Source organism: Spermophilus citellus (assembly GCF_964194105.1).
Source record: "Spermophilus citellus genome assembly, chromosome: 5".
Lineage (NCBI taxonomy): Eukaryota > Metazoa > Chordata > Mammalia > Rodentia > Sciuridae > Spermophilus > Spermophilus citellus.
The window spans coordinates 73710644-73726065 of NC_138186.1; the positions used below are offsets into that span (position 1 = coordinate 73710644).

The window sequence follows — 15422 nt, forward strand, 5'->3', positions numbered from 1 at the left end:
TACTCTTCTGCCATGATCTTCTTCCTTGCCTCTGGCCCAGAGCAATGGAATCTGCTGTTTATGTACTGAAATCTCCAAACTTGTGAGCACCAAATAAAATTTTCCTCCTCTAAAATTGTTCTTGTCATGTCTTTTGATTGCAATGATGAAAAAGCTGATTAAAACCTATAATATCTGAGCAGACTCTACAGTTGATTTCGGCCCCCAGTCACTGAGTCACTCTTGGCTTTGACCTTCTCCGTTGAGGTTCCAGATACAGCAGAACAGAGGCAAGGCCCCACTGCTGTGCTCATTTAAATTCCTTATGTATAAGATCTTTGAGTATAATAAAATGGTTGTTTAGTAGTTGTGGGGTAGAAATAGTAACTGGGAAGCCTAGACTTCCAGCTTTCCTTGTGGTGTGGGGGACACTAGCACTACTACAGTGTCCTTTTTATATAGTCTACATGGCCACAACACCAGAAAGTTGAGCAAAATATAGTTCCTTTAGATAGGGTACACACTTTGCAGTTTGTCTCCAACATTGCTCATTGTATATCTTCATAATGAAGTAGTCATGAACATTACTGACCCCTTAATTATGTGTTCAACTGTATGTTAAATGTTTCTTCTGTTTATTTATATTTATTTGTGGTGGGGCTAAGCTTTTCCTCACCTACCCTGAAACTAGAATTTTGCCTTAGGTTCTTAATCTGGCTTTCATGCTGGGCTTTTTTTCACCAGGCCAGGTGTTTTGAGCATTTAAGATGATTCCATGTGTCTCATTTCTGAAGTTCTGATGGTACATGGTTTGTCCATTACCTTCTTGATTCTGCTGAAAGTGTCTCCAGTTTCGAACTAATGTGGTCAGGAGAAATGGCATACTGCCATGTTTTGATCTCAATAAATGATGAATCAAGTTTTAGTTACTAATTGGGATACTTAGTTTTTCTTGGGAGGCTCCGCATTAAAATGGCTAGGGAAAATGGTTTCTCTAACTCTTCTTGTTAGAGTTTCATGAAAGTATTTTACTTGGTCAAAGAGTTTAGTTGTCATTGAAATTAACCCTAAATTAATAAAAAAGGTCAACAATTACAAGGAATGCAGAGTGAATAATTTGAAGAAACACAGTATTTTCTTTTTAAAACTAAAAGTGACTATCCTAAGCACCTAAAATAAATATATGTCAAACATAGAGAAAGAAAAAAAGAAACAAAAAAGTAACAAAAGGCAGATTCTCATTCCATTGAAGATATATTCAAACAATATGGAACATACTGTTTATACATGCAGAGATCTGCAGAGGGCATAAAAATACAACAGACTTGTATAATAACCATGGAAAAATATCTCAAGTCCAATAACTTTCTGTAAATTCAATCTCATCATTGGCTATATATTGAGACTTAGGAGAATTGAATCATAAAATGAGGCTAAGTAACTTTATAGTGAGTAGAGCCACTTAAATCAGTTATATACAATCAGTTATATACTTAATATTATAATATGCAGGAAATTACCGGGTGATTCCATTCCCAATTTTCCAAGAAATCTCCACTTTGCTTTTCATATTGGTTGCACCAATTTGCAATACCACCAGCAGTGTATGAGTGTACCTTTTCCCCCACATCCTTGCAAACACTTATTGTTGTTTATTTGCACAATAGCTGCCATTCTGACTGGAGTGAGATGAAATCTTAGAGTGGTTTTGACTTGCATTTCTCTAATGCATTTCTCTAATTACTAGTGATGATGAACATTTTTTCATGTGTTTCCTGATTGATTGTACATCATCTTTTGAGAAGTTTCTCTTCAGATCCTTGGCCCATTCATTGATTGGGTTATTTGTTTCTGGTGTCTAGCTTTTTGAGTTCTTTATATACCTTAGTGATTAGTGCTCTATCTAATGTGTGATGGGTAAAGATTTGCTCCCAAGACATAGGCTCTCTATTCACCTCACAGATTGTTTCTTTTGCTGAGAAGAAATAGATGAGTGGATTAAAAAATGTGGCACATATATACAATGGAATATTACTCAGCAATAAAAGAGAATAAAATCATGGCATTTGCAGGTAAATGGATAAAGTTAGAGAAGATAATGCTAAGTGAAGTTAGGCAATCCCAAAAAACCAAATGCTGAATGTTTTCTTTGATATAAGGAGACTGATTCATAGTAGGATAGGGAGAGGGAGCATGGGAGGAATAGATGAACTCTATAGATAGGGCAGAGGGGTTGGAAGGGAAGGGAGGGGGCATGGAGTAATTAATGATGGTTGAATGTGATGATCATTATTACCCAAAGTACAGGTATAAAGACATGACTTAGTGTGAATATACTATGTACACAACCAGAGATATGAAAAATTGTGCTCTATATATGTAATAAGAATTGTAATGCATTCCGCTAAGGATTTATTTATATATAAATAAATAAATAAACCTTAAAAAAATTACTGGGTGATTGCAGTTTTGCACACTTAATTTTTTTTTTCATTAGAAGTTTTTCTGTAGGCTCAGTGTCAAATACGCAGGGTCATATTAAATTTATAGCTGAAAAGCAGTAGTTAAATAATTAATAATTTCTTTTTTCTTTTTCTTTCTTTTTTTTTTTTTTTTTTTGCTTAGAAGTATCTTTTGGTCAGAACATTTTGAAAAGCATACAAATAACTTTTTATATTCTTACTATTTTAAAGGTGTATTCTATCTGGCCTGTTCAGGTATATAACAAAAGTCTGTTCAATTGATGAACTGATTCATATTTTCAGGTACCATTTATTAGTCTTTATGTATAAGGCTGTAGAGTTTGTAGATGTGGGTTTGAATCCAATGTTTACTATTTGAATTATCTTGAATTATCTTAAGTCCTGCCTTATATGTTATTTCAATGAGATCAGTGCTCCCAAGCACTTAGCATAGCAGTTAGCACTATTATTAGATATTATGAGCCATTGTTTCCAAATAGCCTCTGAGCAATGGTTCCTGTCCATTGGGCTTTGACCATTGAGAAGCTAAGAAATTGTTCATGGGATCTGAGAAACCATTTGTCTAACAACTGTATATTTCTATGTTTACTGTATGGCCTCACTACTTTTTTTTTTCCTTTAGTATATAGATGCTTTCTCATATATGAAATGAATACTCACTTAAAAGAATAATTGTTTCCATAGCAATTCCATGTATTTATTTAAATCTTTAAGAAAGTGACAGAAACATACAATTACTAGTTGTTGAAATGTAATAAAAAAATTTATATGTGCCAGGTCTCCTCCTTTTTCCTTCCACATCCCTCTCCCTTCTAGCCTGCTCTCCATTCAAGGAAAGATGAATGGCCGCTCTATCACTTGAGTCCCTCGTCTTTTGCTTCCTTGTGGGTCCATCCTTCTGGTAGGAAACCAGAAGGAGGGAAGAGAGTGAGTTTGGGGTATTTACTACCTGAGCTTCCTCTCTATGGGATGGCCGTACATACCATCTGAATCAAAGGTCTCAGCTCATGTCAGATGGCCTTTCCTACAGCTTTCTCTATCTGCCTCTATTCCTATTTTTCGTAGTAAAGTATTCACCCCAGGAATATTAGCTGTGTGGGACTGCACTCTCCTTTGTGCTACTCTGCCACTGAAAATAATCCCCTTATTAAACTCTCCTCAAATTATTCTAATTCAAGAGTCTCATTCTTCTTCCCCTACTGAGTAGATCCTGGCAATTATGGGTATTCAAAAAGGGTCTTCATTTTTGAAAACTTTCCCAACCACTGCCTTTAGGAGTTAATTTGCTTTCCTAGAACATTCCTCCATTAATCCACAAGGGGGCAGCTTTTTCTCCTAGATTGTGCAAGTTCCTCTCCTGATTCATACTTCAAGGAAAGGAAAGGCTTGCATTTTGATATTTGCCTGTTGTACAGTTATCCATTTACACTGGAAAATTATAAATTGTTTACACTTTATAGCCAAACGAAATTCCTGTTCACATCACAAATGTTCTTTTAACTTTCAATTGTAATGTTACCCTTAATATTTATGTAAATAAAAGTTATTTTTTCCCCTAGATTTGGTACAGATTCTTGCTGAACATTTGGGTGTGGGAATATCAGCAAAATCATGTGAAATTACATGATTTTAGAAGGTTGTTCTTTGTAAATATTAATATCTTTGAGAAGAACATATAAAAGGGGGGAGGGGGAACGAGAACATGAACAGAATGTGTTTGGTCCAATTAAAGGTGTTAATCACAGGATGTAACTTGTCTCAAGCCAAAGACTTGAAGTTAAGTGAGCTCCCCTGGAAACAGCAATAGCAGTTCTGCAATTTGAAGCTTGCATAATCAACTCATCAATCTGTTTCTTTACTTTTTCTGATAGGCACAGAGGAAGAGAAAAAAAAATGGTTGGAGATTCCTCATATTTTCATTTTTTACCAGTCATTAATATGTCATTCAGTTAAACTGTCTCTTGAGTTATCTTTAGTAAAGTACCTTCTCTGATCCATTTGAAAATTTCCAGAATTAATGATGTCTTACAAAACAATTGGGGATTAATTAAAGTTGTTATAGCTTCTGAACTCCAGCTGAACCTTCGTAGGATTGTTACCTTGTGAACTTCCCCCACAATCTTGATTGAGGATGATATAATTATTCCATTTAGGAAACTGACAGGGTCTACTTTAAAATTTTCACAAATTCCATGTTCACCCATGCTGACTAGTCAGTTAAAGACTGTTTTCTCTACGTAATTTTACCTTTTATCTCAGTTCTGTTACATCATACATATTGTATTATTTTTTAAAGATTCTACATCAGCATTTCTTCTGATTTTGACCACAATAAAATCAAATATTTCTATCGTATGCCAAAATAATATTCATGTTGTTTACAAATGACAGATAATTTTATGCTCATGTTTCTCTTTATTGTATTTATTTAGAAAAAAATTCCAAACTTACATTTCAAAGACCAACTAAAGAAACATCATTTGAAAAAAAATTCTAGACAGATTCTTATAGAAAATGAACTTTCTCTTACTCTTAATTCCTAATATTTGATTATTGTCTAATTGTTTGACTTTGATTATATAAATATATATATAAACACATGTATGCGTATGCAAATACATTCACAATTTGCAAGTAACTCCTCAAATTATTAAGAGTGAATATTAAAAAATATTGAAATAAAGACCAAGAATTGTCACTGTATGGTTAGTATATGACACATATGATTGCTTAATAAGTTCTTATGTAACTAAATTGTAATCTTATCTACTCCTGGCATCATTACATCAATACATATAATCTAAGGGTAGGGAGTTAAAAAATTATATAATAAAAGCTACAGTGTTTACTCATTTCTATTACAAATTAATATTACATTAAAATTATTCTTATCTCCTAAAGTAATAGTTCAGTCATTAATAAATTCATTTATTTTTTAATCAATTTATTCTATAGGCTTTTATTAAGAACTTCTAGTGTGCCAAATACCATATTAGAATTGAGGACATAATTTTGAACAAAAATAGATATTTTAGAATTATTATAATCCAGGACATTAATATCATTTCAATTAATTTCACGACATGATTTCTTTGTCACTTCCGGTTTAACACTATTATCTGAGAAACATCATATTTTGACAAAAATATAGTACTATTTGACTAAATATAATACATTAACTGAATTTAGTTTTCTCTTTGAGGAATAAGGATCTTACTTTATATTCCCACAGTGTAGAACATATTAGGCCTGACGTTTATGTACACTCAGCATATACCACATAACAGAGCCAAATCATCCATTCATTATATAGCACACGACATACCCAAAGCCTGGTATTGTGAAGTACATGAAGGCATATCAGAAATGGATTCTCTATAAGCAGTAAAGGTGATAAGGGACATAGACACATGTAATCCCAGTGTGAGGCAGTCAAAGATAGTGCTTTGGAAAGTGAAGATGTGGTACTATAGGAATTCAGGGTAGAAACAGGTTATTCCCAAATAAAAGATTGAGGAAAGATTCTTTGGGAGAGTTAGCTTTTGAGCTAACTCTCAAGGATGGTAAGAATTGCACCACAGAAAATTCAGTAGACACAAAAGGGAAAAGATAAGATAGCAGAAGCAAATAAAATGTCCTTTATATGTAAAATACACTTCATTAAAATAAGATAAAAATTTTCTTCCCAAGATTATTCTGTATTGTTATTACTTTTTAATACACAAGCGAGTTCAATAATTCTAGTATATACTTCTCAAATGTTCAGTGGTAAGTTATCCTAATCCTATATTTTTCTTCTTCCTTATCTCTTTGGATCAGTTAAACCCATTTAAATCTCACCATAAGAAAGAACTAGAAAACATTTCATTTTTAGCAAATTATCCCCAAATCTCTTTGATCTAAATGTAGCTCTCTATAGAGCTACATGAAGGAATTATTTTAATCTATTTTAGGTATATTTGAAGTGTATTGCTATATTTTGTACCAAAGGATTTCTGAAACAAGTTACAGAACTTTATAGTATGGCTATTTTTATGAATTAATGTGCAACAATGAATTTGATTGACAATATTAGCAAATGTTCTAAATGTGTATCCAAATTGCATACAACACTCTGTTGAGTATCTGTGATGTGATGCAAATGTTTCCCAAATCCTAAATAACTGTGCTGTGTTCCAGTAGGTAATTGGAACAATTATATATTACCCATAACAGAAGCACTTGGCTCATGATGGCTTTAAATCTGTAACAGATTAACCAGTTACTCAGTTTGAAGATGGTCATTTCCATAGTGATATCTTAACTCAGACTTGGCTTTCAAGATCTGTTCACACTCATCCTATTCCTAACTGCCCACAGTATTCTAAGTAGAATTTCTCTCCACCTCCTTCACTATGCTATCCCTCAGGCCATGGAAAATTCAAACTTCTGCTGTAAATCTAGATTACTTCCACACCAGGACAACCTTAACATTGTTTCTTTGTCAACTTCCCTCACCCAAATGTTACTTAGCAAGTCCTCAAGGAGACTTACTATTCAAGTGTCACCTGCCAATAACCTTGGTTGACAAATGATTAATGTCATAAAGATTTTGCAACAACTGGTTCTCTTGGCTTCTCTCAGATACGTAGAGAATCTCTTAAATATCACATGACCCCTTTGCTATGACACATATTTTTTTAAGGAAAAATACTTTGGTAATTGAATTTTCTAAAATTACATTTGTTCTATATTTATTTTATTAATAATTGCCCCCAAATAGAAATGACTCAAATGTCCTTTAACTGGTGAATGAAGAAACAAACTGTGATTTCTCTAATACAAACAATGTACAGCAATAAACAGGAGTAAAATATTGATACAACATGAATAAAAACCAAATGCACTATGGTAAATAAAGAAGCCAGACCCAAAAGGATATCAAATTACTTCTACTTATATGACTTCCTAGAAAGGGCAAAACTATGGTGACAAAAAACACATTATTGCTTCCAGGACCCAGGCATGTGGGAGAAGTTGGTTATAAAGTCTCATAAAGAAATTTTTAAGGTGATGAAAATGCTCTGTTTTAATTTTGGTGGTCATTATACTGTAGTTTGCATTTGCCAAACTTGTACAACCATACCCTATATGGGTAAATTTTATTGTATATTAATAATACCTTAATGAATTTGATTGTAAGAAATAAAAATTCATGGATAACACAAATTTTGGTTAATCTAAAGAGATATATTCAGTGATCATTAGCTATCTATGATGAAAGGGTTTTTTTTCTTTTATTTAATTCATTTAATATTTTAAGATTTTTTTCCCATTTTGAGAATACAGATAACATTTCCTTATCTTTTGTTTTACAAATGAAAATGGCACTTGAGGAAAAAAGGCACGCTGAAGAAGTGCCTTGTTATTTTAATTATAAGTTCACTAACATAATCTCTACAAAAACAGTATTTAGTTAAATACCGGCTTGTTTAATGAATTAATTGGTTCTGAGAATCATCTAGTCTTAAAATAACACACTACTATTTCATTGCCTGTAGTTTCAAGACTATTGTTTTTTTAACCTCTCATAGTCTAGTAAGCAATTAACAACATAGAAAGAGAATAGAGGAAAAGCAACTGCTTGAAAGGCTCATATAACATATTCAGATTCAAGAAATAATATAGTAGGATCAGAGACAGTCCTGAGAAGGGTGGTAATTTAGACGGCGAATGCCTTACCTTTGCGTTTGAGTGGCATAGCTGTTATCATAAGCCTCATAGGTCTGGTCATCGTATTCACCCCCATAGCCATCATCATACCCCTAGAAGGAAAGGTGTACAAATACCTATTAGCAATCAAATTGAAAACGTGGCTCTACTTTAGGCTAATAAGATTTTATGCAAAGTGACCTTGGGTTAGTTTTTATGCTTGGTTAGTAACCACACATCCCATTTTACTTGATTAACAATTCCCACATAACCTTGAATAATATTACATGGGTCAAATATTAATGTTCTTTAATTAAGCTGAACATATCAGAGAAGTAGAAATATCCCCTCTAAGATTTCCTTAGAGTTTTGATTAATACTAATGAAGACCATTGAAGAAATTCAAAATAACTTTTCTTCTGAAAATATTATGGGTAGGAAGTATCAATCTATGTGATTGCCTGATAGTGGTGCTAACGTATTTGTTGCAACCCACTGGGAGGTTTCTTTTCTTTTCTCCTAATAATAATCATAATTAAGACAGAAAATATAAAGAACCGGATCCTTAATTTGTAGTTAACTTTCAGTAAAAAGGGTGGACTCATTATTCAAAAATGAATAAAAGAAAGGAAGAAAGAGGAAAAGAAGCTGGAGTGATATAAAGATCTTTTATTTGTTGCACAAATTTTATGTTTTTTTAAAAAAACTCACAAATAAAATAATGCTGGGTGGTGAGTTTGGTTACCTGACTAAATTATGCTGATAAAGTGAATGCAGATTTGTCATTGCAGAATGTGCAAGCAAGCTAGCAATTATACACTCCCAGTTATCAATCACTCTGTGAGTGATTTAGTTTTATTTCCCTTTGTGGTCATTGACTTTAAACCCTAGCCATCCATCTTGATTACTCCCTAGTTCTGGAAAAAAAATCTTCAGCTTTTCTGCCTCTGGATCTTTTCTGGTACATTTCTTTCCATGGAATGTATTTCCACCCTACCATACCATTTGATATCTCCGTTTCAGTCTGGAAGCTTAGGAATTTCTCTTTTTGTTCTGTGATAGAAATTGAAACAAACTGTCAAGACGAAAAAATTTCAATATCCGTGTGAACCAAAGCTTTTGAACAAATTTAACCTGAAGACTAATTTTTATTATTTTAAAGAAATTTTAAAATTTCATTTTTTAATTTATTCTTTTCCATATGGTTTGACCTTTATATAATGCTACTATTTACACATGTGATCTTTTAAATCTGACTTCCAGTCTTTTGTTTTTCTATTTGTAATTTCCATTTCATCATATTTGTGCTCTGGGATATGGGGTAATTTCCCCATTTGATCTTTGAACCTTCTAACGTGGTTCCTATTGAATTGAAAAATATTTAAGCATTCTAACATCGCCTTTAGAATAGTATTTTAAGAGATCTTTGATAAGTAGAAAGCATAACATAATCTATAAAATATTTACAAACCAATTATTTAGTATTGAAAAAATAGTAGTTATTTTTCTTATTCTTCAACAACCAGTTTTCTTTTAGTAGTTTTATTTATTAATTTAGTATTTATTTATGATTAAGCAACATAGCTAGTGTTGCTTGATTTATGAATTTTAGTGTCTTCTTTTTTTTTTTAATTGACCAGCCACTCAGGTTGTTCAATTTTAGTTCTATCATAGAATCCTCTTCATATTTCTCCTCATTTCTGTCTTCCTAATATACTTTGATCATAAATGCTCTTAAATAGTCAACATCTTTTTTGTTAAGTAATAATACACAATATACATTAATGATCGAAATTGATTAATATAATTTTAATTGTATTATATGTGTTTTCAGTTCTTTCAAAGTTAGTAGTTGCTCATTTTATTATTTTCTTGGTTGTTGATATATTTAGAATCATTTATCTTTTAACTGTCCCAAAAGTCATATTAAGTTGGCAATATTTTGCCTATCTCAGTTGTACATTCCTGTAATCCTTGTCACTTGAGGGGCTGAGGCAGAGGGGCTGAGGCAGAGGGGATGGCAAATTTCAGGCAAGCTTCAGCAACTTAGTGAGATCCTCAGGAGCTTAGTGAGAATCTGTTTCAGAATAAAATTTAAAAAAAGGATTGGGTATATACCTCAGTAGCAAAGTGTCCCTAGGTTAAATTCGTAATGTGAAAATAAAAACAGAAACAAACAAAAGATATTATTTCTAAATATTCAAAAATGTCAGATAATCTATCACTTCTTTGTAGGTTACATGGAGACTACTTCCCAAAGAACAGCATCATTGCCCTGTGGTCCAGATTGATGAATTTCTAGGTAGAGGGATTTTCCTAAGATCTCCTTTCCTTGTTCTCATTTCTCACTGAAGCATCTTTTTGGGGAACCTCTCTTAAGAGGTATATTGGAGAGAAATATTTTGATTTTTCTCCGTTTTCCTCTTGTTTATCTTTATACTACTTCTCTTCCCCACCCCAGCTTTTTTTATTTTCTAGGTGAAAAATTCCAATGGTACAGAAAAGTTTGACTAAGAGTATAATGGAAATTGAATTATCCTTCTGGACTCATTAATTCTTGATATTTTGTCACATTTCTAAATATTTCAGCTTGCATCTCCTAAACATAGGGCATTCTTATTTTTAAATAAAAATATGATAATATTTATAAAATGATATAAATTTATAGCATTACTGCTTTTAAATCATAATAATTACATAATACTGTGAAATCCCTAGTCAAAGTTTCACAATGATTCCAAACATTTATGAATTTTATAGTTATTTTAATATTTTTAGCCACTATTAATAACTATGCTATATTCAAGTGGACTTATTTTAGCTTCCATATAGGAGAGCACAGTACTTGTTTTTCTGTGTCTGACTCTTTTCATTTAGCATAATGTCCTCTAGTTCCATCCATTTTGCTGCAAATGACAGAATTTCTTTCTTTATGACAGAATAATGCTCCATCATGTATGATGTTCTGAAATTTCACAATGCCATGCCTATGCATGACTCTTTTTCATTCTTTATGCTGAATACTCAATATGCTCTTTCAATTTAGAGGTTTGTATTCTTCATGTCTGAGAGATGTCTTAACATTTGTCTTCTCCCCTTCAAGAGTTAGGCCTCCTTCCTTATTGAAAATTTGGACTAGGGATTTGGAATCAGGTTCAGTTTATGTTCATTCATTCATTCATTCAATAAACATTTGTTTGAGTGCCTACTATATGCTAAGTATTGCTCTAAGAGCTAGAAGTTTAGTAATAAAACAATAAAAAAAAAGGAAAACCAGGGAATCAGATAAGTATTACAAAGTCTATACCTACACAAAGAAAATGGCACAATAAGTCAGGGTACTAGTGAGACTGAATCTTCTACATTGGTATGTTAATCTTTTGTCCTATATGATACCTCTTATCCTTTCCATTTTACCTAGGGAGAATTCTTAAAGTTCTTCTTCCAACTATTCTATGAAATATTTAACTTCAGTTTCTCTCTCTCTCTCTCTCTCTCTCACACACACACACACACACACACACACACACAGAGAGAGAGAGAGAGAGAGAGAGAGAGAGAGAGAGAGAGAGAGAGTAGTAGAAGATTTCTTCATCCTTCATCCCAGGTGCACTGTAAGCTTTCTATTCTCAACCCAAAGACTCATCTCTCTCTGGTGAAACAACCTCAGTTGGAATTTCCTAGCGCTGTAACAGGACAGTCCAGCACTCTCCCTGGGGATCCACCTGGGTTGCTCACATTGTGGGATCAGTGGTACTTGCCACAGGTGCCTCAGAGGGCACAAAACTCTTTTCAAATGTCTAGGCTCCTGGTCTTCCACACCAAGATTATAAAATTATGGCCTCACTCATCTTTCCTTTTTATTCAGGAATCATGAGTTCTGGCTTCTAATAGGAGGTAAGGCTGTATTAATTTGTTTTGTTCCATTTTATTTATTTATTTTTTATTTACATCTCATAGCAAGGAGCTAGAAGAGCCAGGGTGAAGGCAGGTAAGTGTTTCAGGGCTCCAGATTCCCTGACTTTCCTATCTTTCCCTCATTTCTATTGTCGAAATGCTACTGATCTTCAAAATAATTTTATATGAGGCAATCTTTAGGAAGCTTTTCCTCCCCTTACAGAGCATAGGATGAGTTTGAGTCCTCTCAATTTCAATATTGGGTTGTTTTCTCTCCCTGGTACATAAAATGTCTAAGATAATACTGTACTTATTTTTCCAAACTTTTCCCTCATTTTAGAATTTAAGTTCTTAAAAAGGATAATGTCATAGTTAAACATTTCTTTCATGTCTTTTGGTGATTAGCACAGTGCATTCCATAAAGTAGTTATTTAATAAATATACATTGAGGTGTTAGTTTAAGCAAGAAAACTAAAACTGTCTCTTCCAAGGTAGATATAAATTTGACTCAAATCAAATCACCACTAAAAGAGCAATATTTCAAATGATAAATATACTTATCCAAAATAGATTTACCAATGGATCTGGGGAAATTATTACATTTTACTTCCTCACTTACAATATTACTTTTTTTTTAAGAAGTACATTGGAAATCAATAAAATAGATAGAAAATTTCCCGATTAATCCCCAGTTTTCAAAAAGCATATAGTACAATGGTCCCAAATAATTGTAGTTACTATAAAAGAGAAAATAAATATGAATACATGCATATCATTTATTTTTGTTCTCTAATACTCGATATAATTTTAAGTCATCTTTTAAATAAAAATATTCACACACATAAATATTTATAAATTTATTTGTACATATGGAAGTGTTTAAAATGCATAGTACTACAAAACAGTGAACCATCAATAGACCACAGTCACAAAACAAAAAGGATCATAATGTTTAGGGTGCCAACACTCCATCCTGAATATTAAAAACAAAACAATAAATTATTCATGAATGAAAAATTCTCCTTGTATAAATCAGATGGTTTTTCTTATGGTACTCTAAGAGAGTAATAAGTAGGTAGCTTTCTGAAAAAGTAAGAGAAGAATGTTCTGGAACCTAAGGCAGGCAGAGATGATAGCACAGCCGTGAAGACATCAACTCTGGCTTTATTCTACCTGGATTCCATTCCTAATGAGATTCCCCAATGTGGAAGCTTGGCCAAGGTTTCAGTCTTTCTAAACCTCAATTTCTTCATTTGTAAAATGGGAAAGATATCAACTACCTTATAATTTTTTTTAATAGAAATTTAACTACAGGTAACTCTAAAGTGCGCGTACACACACACACACACACACACACACACACGCACCATTCAGTGATTGCTCAATAACTATTTACCATCATGGTGAAAGAAGTGGCTTTGAAGAACAACATTATAGACACTTTAGAGACCACATGGAATTCTTGAGAGCAGGCAAATGTGTACTAAAATTTAGAAAGAAGGAAAAGGATCAGAAAATTCTGATCTATTCTGAAATTATATCAAGAACTGGGCCTTTCTTGAGAATTTGGACCAGTGAATAACCATCTGGTTCAGTTTCAGTTCATTCTTTCATTCTATAAACATTTGTTGAGAATCCACTGCATGCTAGGTATTGCTCTAGGAAGTTTGAAGTTTAGCAATGTAACAACAACCAAAAGGAAAACCAGGAGACTCATATGTGAAGAAATATTAAAAGGAAGGTCTGTATCAACAAAAATCAAATGGAGCAATTAAACTTGGGTTCTGGAAACATTTTGTGAAAACATGAGCTTCTCTTTGATTTTCTAAGCCTATAGACAAAATGCTGGCAGTAAAGTCCCAGAGCAAAAGGAAGCACACTGAGAATCAGGAAAGAGTAATGTCAACTGACCAGAGATCTAGCAGGTCCATTTGAGAAGTAACAGTGAGCATCCTCATGTACCTACTAAAAGTTACAAGATCAGCAGAACTTGGGGGACTTCTCAAAGAATCTTGAAACTCTTAAGAATTAGGGAAGAATAAAGATAACACATGGTATGTTTTACAGAGTACGATTTTTTTTTTAAGGCCAATAAAGTTCTAGGAAAGATGAAACTAACGTTCTTAGAGGCCATGTTGATTTTCTTAAGAAAAATTAAAATATGGGTAGTGCTGGTGAAGTTTTAAGATAAATAAATTACTGAAATATTATGCTTCCTAAAAGCCAGTCACAATCTGCAAGGGATTCAAACTCAATGTGTATATTCAATTGAGAAATAAAATTATGAGAGAATCAAAAATTCTAAAACAAACATTTTTTCCCCATTCTTACTTTATTATTTCTACTGTTTCCTTAAAAAAAAAATTTACTCTTAATATGGCGGGGCCTGTTAGTTTATTATTATTAAAAAATTAAGACTACTTTAGATGCTAATCTAGTACTTAAGTTATCAGAGTCTCAAAGTAGATTTTGCTAAAATGTAAAAAGTAGGAAGAATGCATCTGATGTTCCAATAAAAGAAAAGCCTACTTTATCAATTAACATGTTTAACTTTATTTTCTTCTTGTTGTAGAGAGATGAGTTAGTATTTCTCATGAAAAGAAATACCCAAGGAGATAAGATTCATTCCTTTCTGGAAGTTGGTCATAAATGTATCTGTTTTATCTAGGACTTCTTCATATGTTTTCAGTTATAAATTCCTTAGTTCTCTGCTTTTTTTTTTGCCATCATACATGTTCTATTTTTTTGTATTACAATTCTTAACATACACCACAAGTTTTTAATATTTCTGTTTATATATAAGGTATGTTGGCACCAAATTAGTTTTCTGCTTTTTGAACAAAAACTTTTTAAAAAGTTTCTTATAAAATCCTTACAACATCTTGGTCTTTTTCTGAATCTTTATAAGTCCTCCAGAACTCACTTAAGTACAGTATGAAGTACATGACTAAATTGAAGGCCTGAGCCATAATGAAAGAAGACAATTGCTTTGTAGGTTCCTATGAATTATAGATCGCTTCATACATCTGAGTATTGTGCAAAAGCTGCATATAAGACAGAAATGTATTACTACTAACCCACAGCTGTATAACGTCACCCTTTTCCAAACATACTTTGGAAAGTGCTTCTCTTCTTTAATACCCATACTAATTTTTTAAGTTAAGGAGGTTATTTTGACATAAACAATCATTCTTGAATAAAATTCTATACCAATTTTGGGTTGTCAAATCTAAGTAATACTACCTTTACACATAAACTTAAAACAATAGTGATTCATCAGACTTAAATAACTATTATCTAGGCAATAGATATAAAAGAATACCAAGACATAAATCCTTCCTTTAAAATGTTCTTATTCAGTGGTTATCTGGC

The 15422-nt window shown here is 32.6% G+C and overlaps 1 protein-coding gene across 2 annotated transcripts in view; it reads right to left on the reverse strand.

Moving 5' to 3' along the window:
- Positions 1–15422, reverse strand: part of KHDRBS2 (KH RNA binding domain containing, signal transduction associated 2) — a 539121-nt gene that overhangs the window by 35669 nt on the left and 488030 nt on the right. For both annotated transcript variants that reach the window (XM_081296525.1, XM_081296524.1), the window contains exon 7: positions 8184–8266. In XM_081296525.1, coding sequence (XP_081152651.1) covers positions 8184–8266 — 83 coding nt within the window. The remainder of the gene's footprint in view (positions 1–8183; positions 8267–15422) is intronic.